The 14,620-nt window shown below is 60.9% G+C and overlaps 2 protein-coding genes across 4 annotated transcripts; one reads left to right on the forward strand and one right to left on the reverse strand.

The window, feature by feature from the left end:
- The first annotated feature begins 57 nt into the window (after positions 1-57).
- Positions 58-6,353, forward strand: NDUFS7 (NADH:ubiquinone oxidoreductase core subunit S7). 3 transcript variants are annotated; one of them, XM_049639512.1, is made up of 8 exons: positions 58-116; positions 1,136-1,169; positions 2,045-2,113; positions 2,457-2,574; positions 3,633-3,812; positions 3,884-3,930; positions 4,586-4,674; positions 6,197-6,353. In XM_049639512.1, exons 1-8 carry the CDS (start codon positions 101-103, stop codon positions 6,292-6,294), a joined length of 651 nt encoding a protein of 216 aa, XP_049495469.1. In that variant the 5' UTR covers positions 58-100; the 3' UTR covers positions 6,295-6,353. The 3 variants fall into 3 exon arrangements, with proteins under 3 accessions (XP_049495469.1, XP_049495470.1, XP_049495467.1); XM_049639513.1 differs by lacking the exon at positions 58-116 and having other exon boundaries at positions 1,105-1,169; XM_049639510.1 differs by lacking the exon at positions 58-116 and having other exon boundaries at positions 1,105-1,169; positions 4,838-6,284.
- A 524-nt stretch (positions 6,354-6,877) lies between these two features.
- GAMT (guanidinoacetate N-methyltransferase) lies at positions 6,878-10,118 on the reverse strand. Its single transcript, XM_049639514.1, has 6 exons — positions 9,866-10,118; positions 8,719-8,864; positions 8,449-8,512; positions 8,074-8,141; positions 7,806-7,916; positions 6,878-7,265 (listed from the first exon to the last, which is right to left on the reverse strand). Exons 1-6 carry the CDS (start codon positions 10,044-10,046, stop codon positions 7,125-7,127), a joined length of 711 nt encoding a protein of 236 aa, XP_049495471.1. The 5' UTR covers positions 10,047-10,118; the 3' UTR covers positions 6,878-7,124.
- Between the last annotated feature and the right edge of the window lie 4,502 nt (positions 10,119-14,620).

Genomic DNA, 14,620 nt, shown 5'->3' on the forward strand with positions numbered 1-14,620 from the left:
CGCTTCCGCGGCCCGGCCGAGCCGCTTTGGGAGACGGCCCCGGAGACCCGGAGCGCTAAGGCGGACGGACCGCAGGGGTTGTTTGAAGGCCGAGGCCAACATGGCGGCGCTGGCGGGTGAGAGCGTCGGGGGTCGCGGGGTCGCGGGGCTGCCCCTCCGGGTCCCGGGAGGGGAGCGGCGCGGGGACGGCGAGGAAACAGGCACGCGGTCCGGCCGGGCGGGGATCGGTGTCCAGCCCGTCCCGCTGCAGAGACCCCCGTCCCCGGATTAGGGGTTGAAAGCACAGGACAGAAGTCCTAGCGCGAAGGAAGGCGGTTGCGCGGAGACACAGAGTCAGGACTCTGTTTCGAAACCCGGGTGGTGCGTTCGTGGTCCAAGGGCCGAACGGCGAGATCTGGCGGCGCCTGAGGGGGGAAGGGCGTTTACTGCGCTGTGAGCTTATCCAGAGCCCTCAGTCTCCAACTGAGGAAACCGAGGCGCAGAGAGAGGCGGCCCGTCGGCGAGCCCCGGCGGTTGGCTTGGTCTTCAGGCCCAGCCTCCGAAACCTCAGAGCCCCGGCCCGGGGCCCGGAGCCTCACTGGTGTCTGCGGATTTGTTTACTCGCGCACACTTGTGGGGCACCAAGTCACAGGACCCCAGGGAAGCCGCATCTCGGGAGAGACAGGCACCGCACAACACATACATGGAGACGCAACAGGGTGACAGGCTCTAGGGAGTCTGGGGGGCTGGTGTAGACCTGAAGCCTGCCCGTGGGAAGCGCTGGCCAAGTGCACGTGTGGGGCAGGGTGCTCCAGGCGGCGGGAGCCACAAGTGCAAAGGCCCTGGGGCAGGAGGGACACTGACGTGCTTGAGGAAAGGGAGGATGGTCCTGGTGTGGTTTGGCTTTTCGTTCAGGGCTTGGGGTATCGAGCAGGGCAGTGACACCGTGTGGCTCATATTCTGAACGACCTCTCTTCGCAAGGGTTTGTTAAGTGGAATTTAGATAGACCAAGGGTAAGAGGAAGGAAACGCCAGGCGGGGGGAACTTGTGGGGAAGCTCCTGGAGGCCGGACCCTGCAGGCCCATCTAGGTCCCGGGTTTACTGCCAGTGTTGCTGCCTGGGCTCATCGCCTCCACCGCATGGTTCTCTCTGCAGCTCCCGGCCTGCTCCGCCAGATCCTTGCTCTGCGGTGAGTGTCTGTGTGTCCCTCCCCCACCTCAAGGCCCTGACACGGAGGGTTCAGTGGGGCCAGGGGAGGGGCAGGGGGTGGGTCAGAGCACCTCGGAGCTGGGACGGCCCTTCAGCAGCATCAGGCAGGGGGCCCAGCTGCTGAAGGTCACACAGCGAGCCGGGCAGCGCTGGGGCTGACGGTGTCCCGCGGCAGGTGGGGTTCAGGCCCCTTAGTGGGGACCGTCCACGTGGCGGCAGAGCCGTCACTCAGACCCGCACCTGCCTGCCTGGGTTCCGTCACCACTCGCTTGTTGCCTGTTGCAGGAAGGCGTCTGGCGCATCTGCTCAGATCGCAGCCTCGGGTAGGCCTCCTTAGGACAGGGAGGCAGGTGGCCACCGTGCCCTCTTGGTGGACGGAGCCCGGAAGTCAAACCTCCAGTGCCATGGGACCCAGGACGTGGCCAGTCTAAGGAGAGGCTCTTCCTAATGGAGGGAGCTGGGAGGCTTTGAGAAGCACACGGATTTGGGCTGAGTTTGCCCTGTTTTGATAAGGACGTTTTCCTGGGGATAAAATACACACTCAGCGTGAAGTAAAGGGGAAAATGAGAGAATTATAAGACGAAAACCAGATACTTTGTAGCCCAGGGCTCAGCAGACTTTTTCCACGAAGGGCCAGGTTGTCTCTGTGGAGACCACTCAGCTCGGCCTTTGTGAAAAGGGCTGCCAAAAAGCAGGAATGGGTGGATGTGGTGGCCAGTCAATAAAACTTTATTTACAAAAACAGGCAGAGGGCCAGATTTGGCCCCGGGTGAAGGTTCCCCCTTAGTATGGCCCCTGTGACAGCGTCACGGGGCACCCCAGGCTCCTCTTCACGTGCACCCCCTCTCCCCGCAGCTCCGGTGTGGGCGTGGCTCTGCAGGGTCGAAGTGTCCATTCGAGCGTGGCCGCTGACAGCCCCAGCAGGTGAGGCCAGCCTTCCTGGGCACCTGCACACACCCGAAAGCCTCCCCTTGGCACGGCAGCTGCCCATGGTGACTCCAGCCCCTCCCTCCGCCCAGGAGGGTGATACAGCACGGTCCCCGCCCTCAGGGCGCGCCTGAGACTCCGGCCGCACGTCCCCAGACAAGAAGGGCCCTTCATTTCATTCCTTCGCTCGCCAGGCACGTCCTGCCCCCGGCCTGGCTGCCCGGATGCTGGGGGCCAGCTTGGTGCTGCCCTCTGAGAGGCTGCTCTGGGCTGCAGGCTGTCTGGATGCCCGCCTGGCTGACATCCCCTCCCTCCCCTGCACTCTGTGTTCTGTGTCCAGCACCCAGCCCGCTGTGTCCAAGGCTGGAGCCGTGGTCCCCAAACCCACCACGCTTCCCAGCAGCCGGGGCGAGTATGTGGTGGCCAAGCTGGACGACCTCATCAACTGGGCCCGCCGGGTGAGCCCCCGCCCCCTCCTCCGTCCCTCGGGCCTCCTGCCGCGTGTGTGTGCACACGTGCGCACCTGCCCCTGGCTGCTCCTGGCCCCGATGTCCTCTCGGTGCCCCTGCCCTGCTTCCTGGTCCCTCCCTTGGCCCCCAGAGAGGATGGCCTGCCTGCCCTCTGTAGTTTTTCTGTTTCTGTTCGTTCTTCTTCTTTTTTTTTTTTTAATTTTTCTTTAAAGCTTATTTATCTTGAGAGAGGCAGAGGGAGACCGAGTGGAGGAGGGGCAGAGAGTGAGAACCCCAAGCAGGACCCGCCTTGTCAGCGCAGAGCCTGGCACGGGGCTTGAACTCACAAACTGAGATCGTGACCTGAGCCGAAGGCGAGAGTTGGACTCTTGGCTGACTTAGCTGCCCAGGCGCCCCACCCTCCCTCTTTTCTCTTCTAATGTAGGAGTGATTTTTGTAATTGGGAACGTTGTGCAGGCCAAGAACAGGGGCTCCTTCCTGGGAAAAGCCTGAACACCCTCCCCCGCCCCCAGGACTGACCACAGAGCAGTTCGTGTTGGGTCCCCTCCCTCGAATCGTGCACGTCTGCGCCGCCCACTGACCACCTGTTTCGCAGGACAGTAGCTCCTCTTGGTGTGCCGGGGGTGTCCAGGGGCAGGCCACCGTTAAGAGTCCCCCGCTGTTTCTGTCTGTGTGTAAGAGTGGGGCCACGGCGAACATTCTGCCAGGGCCTGCAGCCACAGCACGGAGGTGCCCCGCGCGGCATTGCTCGTGGCGGTGGAACCCCGCGATGCTGTCAGGGTCGGCCTGCTGTGTGGCCTAAGCCCTGCCACCTGTATTAGCATGGAGCGGGCAGTGGGGGCCACGTCCCGGTCCCCGACTGGGCAGACAGAGGAAGCGCTGCCCCCCCCCCCCCCCCCCGCCCTGGGGGGGCTCACTTCACCTTCCTGGAGGGCACACTGGGCCAGTGACCGGCACCAGAGGTCACGTGGTGGAGGGCAGGGGGGCGGCGTGGCTGGCGTGCCGTGCCGCGCCCTTCCCGGGCTGACCGCGCCGGCCCCCGGCAGAGTTCCCTGTGGCCCATGACCTTCGGCCTGGCCTGCTGCGCCGTGGAGATGATGCACATGGCGGCGCCCCGCTACGACATGGACCGCTTCGGCGTGGTCTTCCGCGCCAGCCCGCGCCAGGCGGACGTCATGATCGTGGCCGGCACGCTCACCAACAAGATGGCCCCGGCCCTGCGCAAGGTAGGCCTGGCCCCGCGGCCCGCCCCCCCGCCCCGGCCCGAGCCGCACCCACACCCCGCCGTCTCCTCCAGGTCTACGACCAGATGCCGGAGCCTCGCTACGTCGTGTCCATGGGCAGGTGAGCGCCGGGCGCGCGTCCCGCCGCTCTGTGCCCGCTACCCGCCGTCGCGGTCCTGGAGCCCCGGGGTCTGCGCCCGCTGCCCGCCCCACAACGTCCCTCCCGTCCGCGCAGTCGCTCCCGTTCTGTCTGTGCCTGCCTCGGCCTGCCCCGTGCGCGCTCCGTCTCCTCGCCTCTCCGCGTGCCGCCCACGGACCGCCTTCCCTGCGTCGGGCGGTCGCGTCACTCAGCTCTTGCATCGAGCCGCCTTAAGTTCATCCTGTTACCGTGCGCGGGTCCGTGATTCTCTCTAACCCCAGAACATTTGATCGGCCCAGAAGGAAACCCTGTCCCCCTCCCCGGCCCCCACGAGCCCCCCTTCCTGTCCCCGATGAGCCCGTTCTGGACGTTTCACACACGCGGACTCACACCCCGTGTGGCCTCTCGTGTCTGGTCCCCTCCCAGAGCGGCGCGTGTTTGGGGTCCGCCCGTTTGCTTCTGCTCTGCCTGATCCCGCAGGAGGCGTCAGGTGGCCATTCTGTTTCCTATGCCTCCACCCCGCACTCCTGCCCGCTCCTGACGCCTGTGTGCCCTGGAAGGCCGCCGTGATTGGGGGGGGCGGGTAGGGAGGGCAGGCCGGGGTGGCCAGCGTGGCCCTCACGTGCCCCCCCTGCAGCTGTGCCAACGGAGGCGGCTACTACCACTACTCGTACTCCGTCGTGAGGGGCTGTGACCGCATCGTGCCCGTGGACATCTACGTCCCAGGTAGGCCCCCGCGGCCCCCGCGGCAGAGCCCTGCCCACACCCTCACGCTCCATGGGGCGCCTGCACTCCAGAGACAGTGGGCTCCCCCCATCAAAAGGGGGGTCAGATTTTGGTACAGGCAGAAGGGTGAATCCCCGGCCTCCCCCTCCCCTGCCCCTCGAAGGTCTCCCCACCCGAAGAGTCTTGGCTTGTATCCAGATGTTGGAGCAGGCTGCTGCCGAAGCCTGGCCTGAGCCGGCGGGGGGGGTGCTGCAGGCACCTGCCAGCTTTAAACTACATTTCATGTACGAGACCAGAAAAACAGCCAAAAATAAGGGAACCGTGTGCACGGTTCTCATTCTCGCCAAGGAGAGCGAGACTCCCCTGGCCCCAGATTGCCGGGGTGGCCAGACTCAGGAAATAAAAATCCAGGGCCCCCCCCCCCCACCTTGATATCTGTCGGGAAACGAGTAATAGTTTTCTTGGCGTCAGTAAGTACGTCTCCTATGACGCGTGTGGTACACGGACACTGGAGAAGCACTGACTGTTTGTCTCAGGTGCACAGTCACTGGCGTCCTGTGTGTTACCTGGCCACCCGTGGGCCCCAGGCATCCTCCCCGCCGGTGGTTGGAGGTCAGGGGTCGGTGCATAGCCTGCGGACGGGCTCAGTGCCGGCACCGAACACCCGGCCCGAGTGTCCGCAGAGCAGGGGTGCTCAAGGCCGCAATTCCACGTCCCCCGAGAAGCCGAAGTCCCGCCTGGCATCTCACGAGGCAGAGGAAGGGGTTTTGACGTTGGAGTCGAGTTCACCGTGACATGGTGTTGATTCGTTTCGCATTCTGCGGATCTCCACGCCGGGCCCCGGGCAGCCCCCAGGCCGGGGGGACGGAGCCGGTCTGGTAGGGAGGGCACGTAGGACCCCCCTGCGGGCCAGGGGCCAGGCCCCGGTCAGTTCCCCTGCTGGGGACAGGGACTATAGGGGAGCATTTCTCCAGGGCTGCCCGTCGGTCTGTGGACCATATGGGCCTCCCTGCCCGCCCCCGCCCACTCTTTGAAGGGCCCGCCACCAGGTGAGTGTGACCCAGGGTCAGGAGGCAGGCCGCACGTGTCCCGCCAGGGGTCTCTGAGCCGGGTCGTGGCAATAGCGGGCAGGGCGGCTTGGCCCAGGAGGGGTGGCCCCGGCCTCCCCACTGGCCAGGGCTTGGAGGCCAGGGTCAGGATCCGGGCACCGCCCATCTTGCTGGCTCCTGCCCCGTGATGGGCCAGACCCGCCGCCCAGGCAGTACCGACGAAAGCCGGTACTGGAGCGGGGGCCCCGCCTCACCCTTCGCCTGGACCCGGCTCTGCAGCCCTCGGCGAGGCCCTTTGACTTGCATCCTGGCTCAGGCACCCTCTGCCGAGCGGCGGTAGAAAACGAGGGTCAGCGGCCCCGGCAGGGAGGATGGGCACGGGGTCTACAATGCAGTCGCTGGTCCGGGATAGCCTAGGGCCAGGGGGCCCCCCTCCCTGCCACAGGGAAACTGAGGCACACCCCCCCACGCAGGCTGCCCGCCCACGGCTGAGGCCCTGCTCTACGGCATCCTGCAGCTGCAGAAGAAGATCAAGCGGGAGAAGAGGCTCCGCGTCTGGTACCGCAGGTAGTGCCGGCCCCCCGGCCCCTGCGGCGGCCCTGACCATGGCCAATAAACCTGCTACACCCACCTCGCCACCACCCTCTCTGCGTGCCACGTGTGGGCGGTGGGGCCTCGGGGAGGTGTGGGAGCGGCCCGGGCCCCTGCGCGTGGCCTCCCCGAGACCGACGACGGAGGGGAGCGGACGGGCCCGAGAGCCTGTGGAGGGGCACGGAGGAGGGCAGCGGGTGGCCACGTGGGCGCCAGAGGGTGGGAAAGTCGGGGCGCGGCCGGCCTCGGGAGGCACGTCTCGGGCTGTGGTGTGGGTCCTCGCCAGCAAGGCTGGGCTTCCAGGCTTTGCTTTCCTTCAAGGCCCCGCCTGACGGTGGGACCAGAGACGCGGTGGCCCCGATGCGGCTCCGCACCCCGTCCGTACCCCCGCTGCTGACTGGAGGCAGGGGCTCTCGAGCTCTGACGGCTACTCCGGTCCACCGGCCTGGGCGCCAGGAGGGTCACGTGCTGGCCCAGAGACACGGGGGCTCCCCAGAAATCCATCTAACACATGCTGCTCTTGGTTTTGGGGGGCAGAAGGAAACGGAAGTGCGGGTGAGGCGCACTGTGCTGGGCAGGCCCAGCGTTAGTGTTTATTTTACCCTCTGTGCCCCTGAGAGGAAGGTAGCGGTATCCCCTTGCAGGGAAGGTCAGGGAAGCTGGCCCTGCGTCCCACCGCGGGTGTGGGCCGGGACTCGAACCCAGGGCCACGAGAGCCCAGAGCCTGCACTCCCGGCTGCGAAGGCACCGAGTGGGGCACGGGGATGCGACTGCGGCCCCCCTGTGGTCAAGCCGGAGGCCCAGGCGGGCTCAGTGCTTGGTGACCAGGGGCGTGATCATGCGAGGGAAGGCGTAGTAGCGGCACTCGGCCGGTGGGACCAGCTCCATCACCTCCGTGTGGATGTTCTCCCGCCTGAAGCCCGCTTCCAGCAGGGCTGGCACCTGTGTCTCCTGGCGGCGGGAGAGACAGGCCAGGTCACTGCGAGCCACCAGGCCACACGAGACCCCCACGGCGCCCACTCCTCCTGGCACAGCGTTTGTAATTGCCAAGGCCCCCGGGAGGGAGCCCAGTCTGGGGGGGCATCTCCAGGGGTCTCGACTCGGGCAGCAGCTTCCTGCTGTCATGGGGTGCCAGCCGCTGCCTACTGCGCATCCTCTCGGGCAGCAGGGAGAACGTGAGCCGAGGCCGGAGACGGCGTGGCTAAACCAATAAAGACACGCTGGGTGGAGGAGGGCAGAGGGAGGGGGATGCCTGGGTGGGGAGGCTGGGCTATATCCCAGCTGGGCCGGCCTGTATCCCGAGGGCACTGGGGAGCCAGGAAGGTGTTACAGCTGGGGAGAGACTTGACACACTTCTTCCTGGAGCTCACATTCCACCCAAGAGATGGGCCCCTGAGGTCAAGAACCACCCCCTAGGTCACAAGCTACTCCAGCTGCCGCCTGGCTCGGGGGTGGGGCAGAGACCCACGGGGAGCTCCCAGGCTGCCGCACCTGGAACATGGTGCTGACGTCCGAGTACTTAGACTTCATCAGCTCCCCCCACGACGTGAGGTTGCAGTAGGTGAGAATGCCCCCGGGCTTCAGCAGGCGAAAGGCATGGTCCTGGGCAGGGGACAGTGATCAGGAGGGAGCACCCAGGGCGGCCTCCTGCATCCCAGCGGGTCAGAGAAACAGCAAGAGGGGTCCTGTGTGCGAATGGCAGGCCCCCCCCTCCCCCGCTCAGCCCCGGGGGGTGACCATCCCACCCAGCGGGTCCTACCTTGATGAAGGCGAACTGGTGGGTATGCCAGGTCTCCTCGGACAGGGGGTAGGTGTCATACAGGATACCTGCATAGGAAGTCACAGGCCACACGGTCAGGGCCGGGTGCAGCCTCACCAGCAGCGTCTGCACAGGGAGACTAGACCCCAGAGGCTTCACCCAGCACTCAGTGTGCTGCCTCCTCTGGGAACGGGGTCCCGCTCAGTTGTCCACACACCTGCCGAGTGCCAGGCCCTGGCTCTTGGATCTGTACCCCCAAGTGAAACATTGCAGCGTGTGTTCCTTAGAGGGTCCCTCTGCAGGCCAAGGAAGGGGCTAGTGGTGGAAAACGAGGCAGGGGCTCCCCCCCCCAACCCAGCCCCCAAGCCCCCTCACCATCAAAGTGGCCGTCTGGCAGGGTAGGGGCCACCTCCTCCCACAGGCCTTTCAAGGGAACCACCTTGGGGCGGGGGAGAAACAGAAAACAGATCGGGAGTCACAGGGGTCCAGGATCTTCCCACCCGCTGCAAGGGAGAGGGCTGAGGAGCTCCCAAGGGAGACCACTTCCTCCATTTTTGCACTGCCTGGGCCCCCAGCCCCTCCCAGGAAAGGGCCTCAACCCCACAGGGTAGTGCTGAGGGGGGACGTGCAGGCAGAGGCGGGCACCTTGTGTGGCTGCTGCTGGGCCCAGTCCTGGAGGCGCTGGAAGACGCCATCATTGCACTCGATGATCCAGTGTTCGTCGATGGGGGCCTCTTGCACCCTGGAAGCTGCGATCGCCATGCCGAAGCCCACCTCCAGGACCCGGCCCCCTGGGCAAAGATCCCAGCATCACACGCCGGGCTGGGGCTGGGGGAGCTGCCTGGAGGAGGGGGCCCGAGGGCAGGGTCTTTGCAGAGAGAAACGTTTGCCACAAGGACAGGAGAGCACAAGTGGGGCAGAGGCGGAGGGTGACACAGAACACACTAGCCCTGAGAGGGAACAGCGTGGGCTCTGGCCAGGGGCCAGAGAGGGTGGCAAGCCAGGGAGGCGTGGGCAGCAGATTTTAGGCCCAGCCCCAGTGGGGAGGTCAGATCCTGGACTTTGATCCCTGGTGGTGCTTATCTCTTGATTCGGTTACTTTTCTCTGTCCTCCCCCTCCTGCCCCCTGCAATGAAGTTTCTGCAGGAGAAGGGGGGTGAGTTTGAGGCCTGAGGCCTGCAACAGTTGGGGAGGAGGTGGTCCCCATTGGACAAGAGACGGGTGACAGAGACATCCCAACCACGCAGGGACACTGCTTGTGCAAAGGCCTGGAGGACCTGGAGGACCCATGCCTGGCCCCTGGGGACCTGGGGAACCCTCGGCACCCCTCAGGCTCTGATCGAGGCACAGGGCCACCGGGACAGCTGTTTGGCAGCCTCAGCTCTCCCAGAGCTATTTGTAGCCGGGGCGGGGCTTCTGGGAACTCCTGGGCAGCGCTCCCCCACCCCCCTCGCTTGGCCGCCCCCGACCTCATGGGGGGATAGCCCACCGCGTCCCCGACTTCACGGGAAGACAGCGGCTGAGCTCCGCCCGAGGTCGCCATGGTGGGGCCCATTCCCTCGACCCAGACCCTTCCCCATCTGGAAGTTTCTGGTACTTAGGAGGCGCCTTCTGCGTGCAAGCCCGTGCCTGCAGCACCCCCTTTACCTCCCCGTTGCTCCCCGCTAGCCTCATTTTACAGGCGGGAAAACCAGAGACACGGAGAGGCTCCGATGCACATCGGCTGGAGAACCGGCTGGACCCCGGATCTGAGCGTCCTGCGGCCTCGGGTTACAAGTGGGTGCCCGGCTACCTTTGGAGGAGGCGGCGGCCGCCAGCGCGTGCATGTAGGGAGTCTCCCAGCGCTCCATCACCGGCTTGCCCAGGATCTGCAGGTGCATGTCCGCCGCGTCGTAGGCCGCGGGCGCCATCTGCCACGCGGGGCTGCAGTTCTCGCCGGGGGCGAAGATGGGGGGCGCGGCGGGGACGCTCATGCTGCGGCGGGGACGAGCTACTGGACTGCGCTCGCGACGCGTGGGCCTGATCCCTGCGAGGCCTTCTGGGGCGGGGGCGGGGCGGGGCCGCAGGCCAGAGGGGGCGGGGCGGCCCGCAGGCCGGAGGGGCGGGGCCGGGACAGGTGGGCGGAGCCGGGAGCGGTTTGCACGGAGGTCTGATTGGCCTCTAGCGGCCACTGGGCCAAAGGCACCCTGTGCATCCTGTGTAAACAGATGGCACTGGCTAATAGTTACCCAGTTTTGTTTTCTTTTTTATTTGAGAGGCAGGGAGAGAGAGCGAGTGAGTGAGATAGAGAGGCAGAGGGAGGGAGAGAGGCTCGTGCCGCGGGATCCCACGACTCATAACCTGACCCGAAAAAGTCTGACGCTCAGCTGACTGAGCCGCCCAGGTGCCCCTAAATGTCACCCAGCTTAAGGGATGCCCTGGGATGGCCTGCCTGAGGCAGGAGAAAGCAGGCTACTATTTGCTAGCTATTGCTGTGTAACCAATTACCCCAAACGTAGCCACTTCAAGCCACACGGTTTATTATCTCCGTTTCTGTGGGTCAGGACTCCAGGTGCTGCTCAGCGGGTCCTCTGTTTCACGACCTCTCACAATGCCGCAGGCAAGGTGCCAGCCAGTTCCGGGGTCTCCTCTGAAGGCTCATGCAGGGAAGGATCCACTTCCAAGCTCATTGGCTGTTGGTCTCAGCCGGTTCCTTTGGGGCTGTTGGTAGGAGGGCCTCAGTCCCTGGCCACATGAGCCTCCCCAACCAGACAGCATGCTTCACTGGAACCAACGAAAGAATCTGCAATCTGGGTGGCTCAGTCGGCTGAGCGTCCGACTTCAGCTCAGGTCACGATCTCGCGGTCCGTGAGTTCGAGCCCCGCGTCGGGCTCTGGGCTGATGGCTCAGAGCCTGGAGCCTGCTTCCGATTCTGTGTCTCCCTCTCTCTCTGCTCCTCCCCCGTTCATGCTCTGTCTCTCTCTGTCTCAAAAATAAATTAAAACCGTTAAAAAAAAAAAATTAAAAAAAAAAAAAGTTACAGAGTTGGCATCAGCCTGTAGGTTGCATCCCCCTGCTGTTGTTTTGGTACAATTTAGAATGGTTTTTACGTTTTTAAATGGCTGGAAAAAAATGAAAAGACTATTTTACAGCGCATGATAATCATACGACGTTCACATTTACGTGTGGGTAAATACTCTTATTGGCACATAGCCGTCTCCACTTGTTAGAATTAGGACTCGGGAGTTTTCGGGCTGTAACAGTACAGGTGAGTCATCGCCATGAAGATCTTACAGCCAACAAAACCAAAATATTTCCTATTTAGCTCTGTAGAGAAAAAGTCTACCAGCCCCATCATAGAGGAATGGGTCGTGGGAAGTGAAATTCATTCGTCAAACACACATGGAGTACCTTGCTTTGGTGGTCCCATCCTGCCCCTCCCGGAGCTCACAGCCTGTTGTGGGGGATGAACAAGAATAAGGGATAGGTGGGGCACCTGGCTGGCTCGGTCGGTGGGACATGCAACTCTTGATGTCACGGTCGTGAGTTTGAGCCCCAAATTGGGCATGGAACCTACTTAAAATTAAAAAAATGAAATAAAAAGTTGAAGTAAAAAATAAGCAGTATGTGAATGAGATTACTACAAGCCACGTGGCAGCTGTGACAGGACTCTCCCCGTGATTCCTGGCCCATGCCTAGCTGCTTTACCAGGCAATGTCCCTGTCACCGTATTTGTGTGTGTGTGCATAGTATTATATACAAAATTATACTTTTTGAGTGAAAAGGGACCCGGGGCGCCTGGGTGGATAAGTTGGCCGGGCGAACAACTGCAGCTCAGGTCATGATTTCGCAGTTGGAGCCCCGCGTCGGGCTCTGTGCTGACAGCTCGGAGCCTGGAGCCCGTTTCAGATTCTGTGTCTCCCTCTCTCTCTCTGACCCTCCCCCGTTTGTGCTCTGTCTCTCTCTGTCTCAAAAATAAATAAACGTTAAAAAAAAGTTTTTTTAAATAAGCATTAAAAAAAGGGGGGGAATCGGACAGGTATTTGTATATCCATGTTCACTGCGGCACTGTTCATGATAGCTAAGAGGTGGAGACAACCCAAATGTCCCTCAGTGGATGAAAGATATACACAATGTGGTCTGTCCACACTGGAACGTGATTCAGCCCTGAAAAAGGAAGGAGGCGTGCCTCGTCGGCTCAGATTGAGGAGCGTGTGACTCTTGAACTCAGGGTCATGAGTTCAAGCCCTACATTGGGTGTAGAGATTACTTAAATAAATCTTTTTTTATGGGGTGCCTGGGTGGCTCCATAAGTTAAGCATCCGACTGTGGCTCAGGTCGTGATCTCACGATTTGTGAGCTGGAGCCCCATGTCGGGCTCTGTGCTGACAGTTCAGAGCCTGGAGTCTGCTTAGGGATTCTGTGTCTCCCTCTCTCTCTGCCCCTCCCCTGCTCATGCTCTGTCTCCGTCTCTCAAAAATAAATATTAAAAAATTAAAATAAATAAAACTAAAAAAAATTTTTTTTTTTAATATTTATTTACTTTTGAAAGAGACAGAGACAGAATGCAAGTGGGTTGGGGCAGAGAGAGAGAGAGAGAGAGAGAGAGAGGCACAAAATCCGAAGTAGGCTCCAGGCTCCGAGCTGTCAGCACAGAGCCCGACGTGGGGCTCGAACTCACAAGCTGTGAGATCATGACCTGAGCTGAAGTCAGACGCTCAACCGACTGAGCCACCCAGGTGCCCCTAAATAAAACTTTTTTAAATAAAATAAAATAAAATAAAATAAAATAAAATAAAATAAAATAAAAAACGGAAGGACATCCTGCCGCCTGCCACCACGTGGATGGACCCAGAGGACACTGTGCGCAGTGACAGAAGCCAGACACAGAAGGACACGTCCTGCACGACCCCACTCACAGGGGGTCCCTAGAGGAGTCCCGTCCACAGAGACAGAGAGTAGATGGGGGGAGCCAGGGGTGGGGAGTCCACGTTTCATGGGGACAGAGTCTCAGTTTGGGGACATGGGAAGTTCTGGAGACGGATGGTGGGGGCAGCTGCATGACAGAGTGTGCTTGGTGCCACTGAGCTGTGCACTTTAGAAATAGTGACAATGCTAGAGGCACCTGGGTGGCTCAGTTAAATGTCTGACTTCAGTTCAGGTCATGATCTCGTGGTTGGTGAGTTCGAGCCCTACATGGGGCTCTGTGCTGACAGCTTGGACCCTACAGCCTGCTTCCGATTCTGTCTCTCTCCCTGCCCCTTCCCCGCTGGCACTCTGTCTCTCTCTCTCTCTCTCAAAAATAAACGTAAAAAAAAATAAAACAAATAGTGACAATGCTAAATTTTATGTTATGTGTATTTTACAATAAAAAAGGGACCCAAACCATATTTTGTGTCTTCAATATGCACATAATCATAGGAGTAAATTCAGAAGTGTCCACATACCCATTTTTGTCACAGCATTTGCTATGGGGTGGGAGGGAGGAAATGAGTCAGAAAGGAGGGAAAAATCCAGCTGGCTAGTTCAGTTTAAAAAGATATGAAGCAAACGTAACACTAACATATATTTGTTCCAGTGGCAGATACATGGGTCTTAGTTATTTTATTCCTGGTTGGTGTCTGTACTTTTAATGTTTTTGTTGTAGTTTTTAATTAGGGTCCAAACCTAATGTGGGGCTTGAACTCTCAAACCTGAGTTCAAGGGTCCCATGTTCTACCAACTGAGCCAGTTGGGCACCCCAGTGTCTGTATTTTTAAAAATATATTATTTTCAAAAGTTTGTGTCTGGCTTCCTTCATTTAACCACTTCCTGTGTATTTCATTCATGCCCTTCATGGTTTATTTATCCAGATACCAGTAGATGGACATGTGGGTTTTTTTTTTTTCCTCCAAGTTTTCTGATTTTAATAGAGAACTGTTAGCTTCCCGGGACATCTCTGTGCACACAGTGGGGCCAGCATTGGGGGGATAAATTCCTCAAAGTGGGGTTGTGGAGCTGGCCCCATTGGAAGGACAAGGCCACCCTGCCTCTCATGTTTGCTTCCCCGTCACCTGTCCCCAGTGCACTCATGGCCACATGTCTTGGATATGTCCGTCCAGCTCCCCAGGGACCCCACAATGGGCTACCGGTCCCTGCCAAGTGCTACTGATTTCTTTCGACCTGCAAAAAAGCAAAGCAAAACAAAAACCGCGCACGAGGACGGTTCCCAGGTGGGGGACACAACGCCTGCCTGATGCTACCTGGGACCACGCACTCATTTCTCTCCTGCTGGCCTCCCTCTCCCATCTGCAAATGGGGACTGAGCTACTCCAAGCGGGTGACTACTGGAATTGACACCGATGCCCACATGCCCCGCAAACTATAAAGTGGGCGAGATGAAGTTGTATTTTAAACGTTTTGTTTTGTACCGTTTGCCTGCGACCTAGTTCCTTCACTCCTTCCATTCACTTAATTTTACGACGACGAGTAAGGGAACTTCTGGCAGGCGGGGAGTAAGCGGAGTCCCGCGGCACAGGTCACCCGAACGACCCGACTGTCCCCAGCGCCCGTGGTCGCGCGCCGGGCG

Source organism: Panthera uncia, chromosome A2 (genome assembly GCF_023721935.1).
Source record: "Panthera uncia isolate 11264 chromosome A2, Puncia_PCG_1.0, whole genome shotgun sequence".
Lineage (NCBI taxonomy): Eukaryota > Metazoa > Chordata > Mammalia > Carnivora > Felidae > Panthera > Panthera uncia.

Excerpts from the sequence above, each read along its gene's own strand:
- GAMT (XM_049639514.1), bottom strand. The coding sequence starts at position 10,046 with ATGAGCGTCCCCGCCGCGCCCCCCATCTTCGCCCCCGGCGAGAACTGC. Across the intron at positions 7,917-8,073 it reads ACCAGTTCGCCTTCATCAAG|GACCATGCCTTTCGCCTGCT; the intron begins GTAGGACCCGCT and ends TCCCCTGCCCAG. Across the intron at positions 7,266-7,805 it reads ACGTCAGCACCATGTTCCAG|GAGACACAGGTGCCAGCCCT; the intron begins GTGCGGCAGCCT and ends TCCCGCCGCCAG.
- NDUFS7 (XM_049639510.1), top strand. The coding sequence starts at position 1,120 with ATGGTTCTCTCTGCAGCTCCCGGCCTGCTCCGCCAGATCCTTGCTCTG. Across the intron at positions 2,575-3,632 it reads TCATCAACTGGGCCCGCCGG|AGTTCCCTGTGGCCCATGAC; the intron begins GTGAGCCCCCGC and ends GGCCCCCGGCAG. Across the intron at positions 3,931-4,585 it reads TACGTCGTGTCCATGGGCAG|CTGTGCCAACGGAGGCGGCT; the intron begins GTGAGCGCCGGG and ends CCCCCCCTGCAG.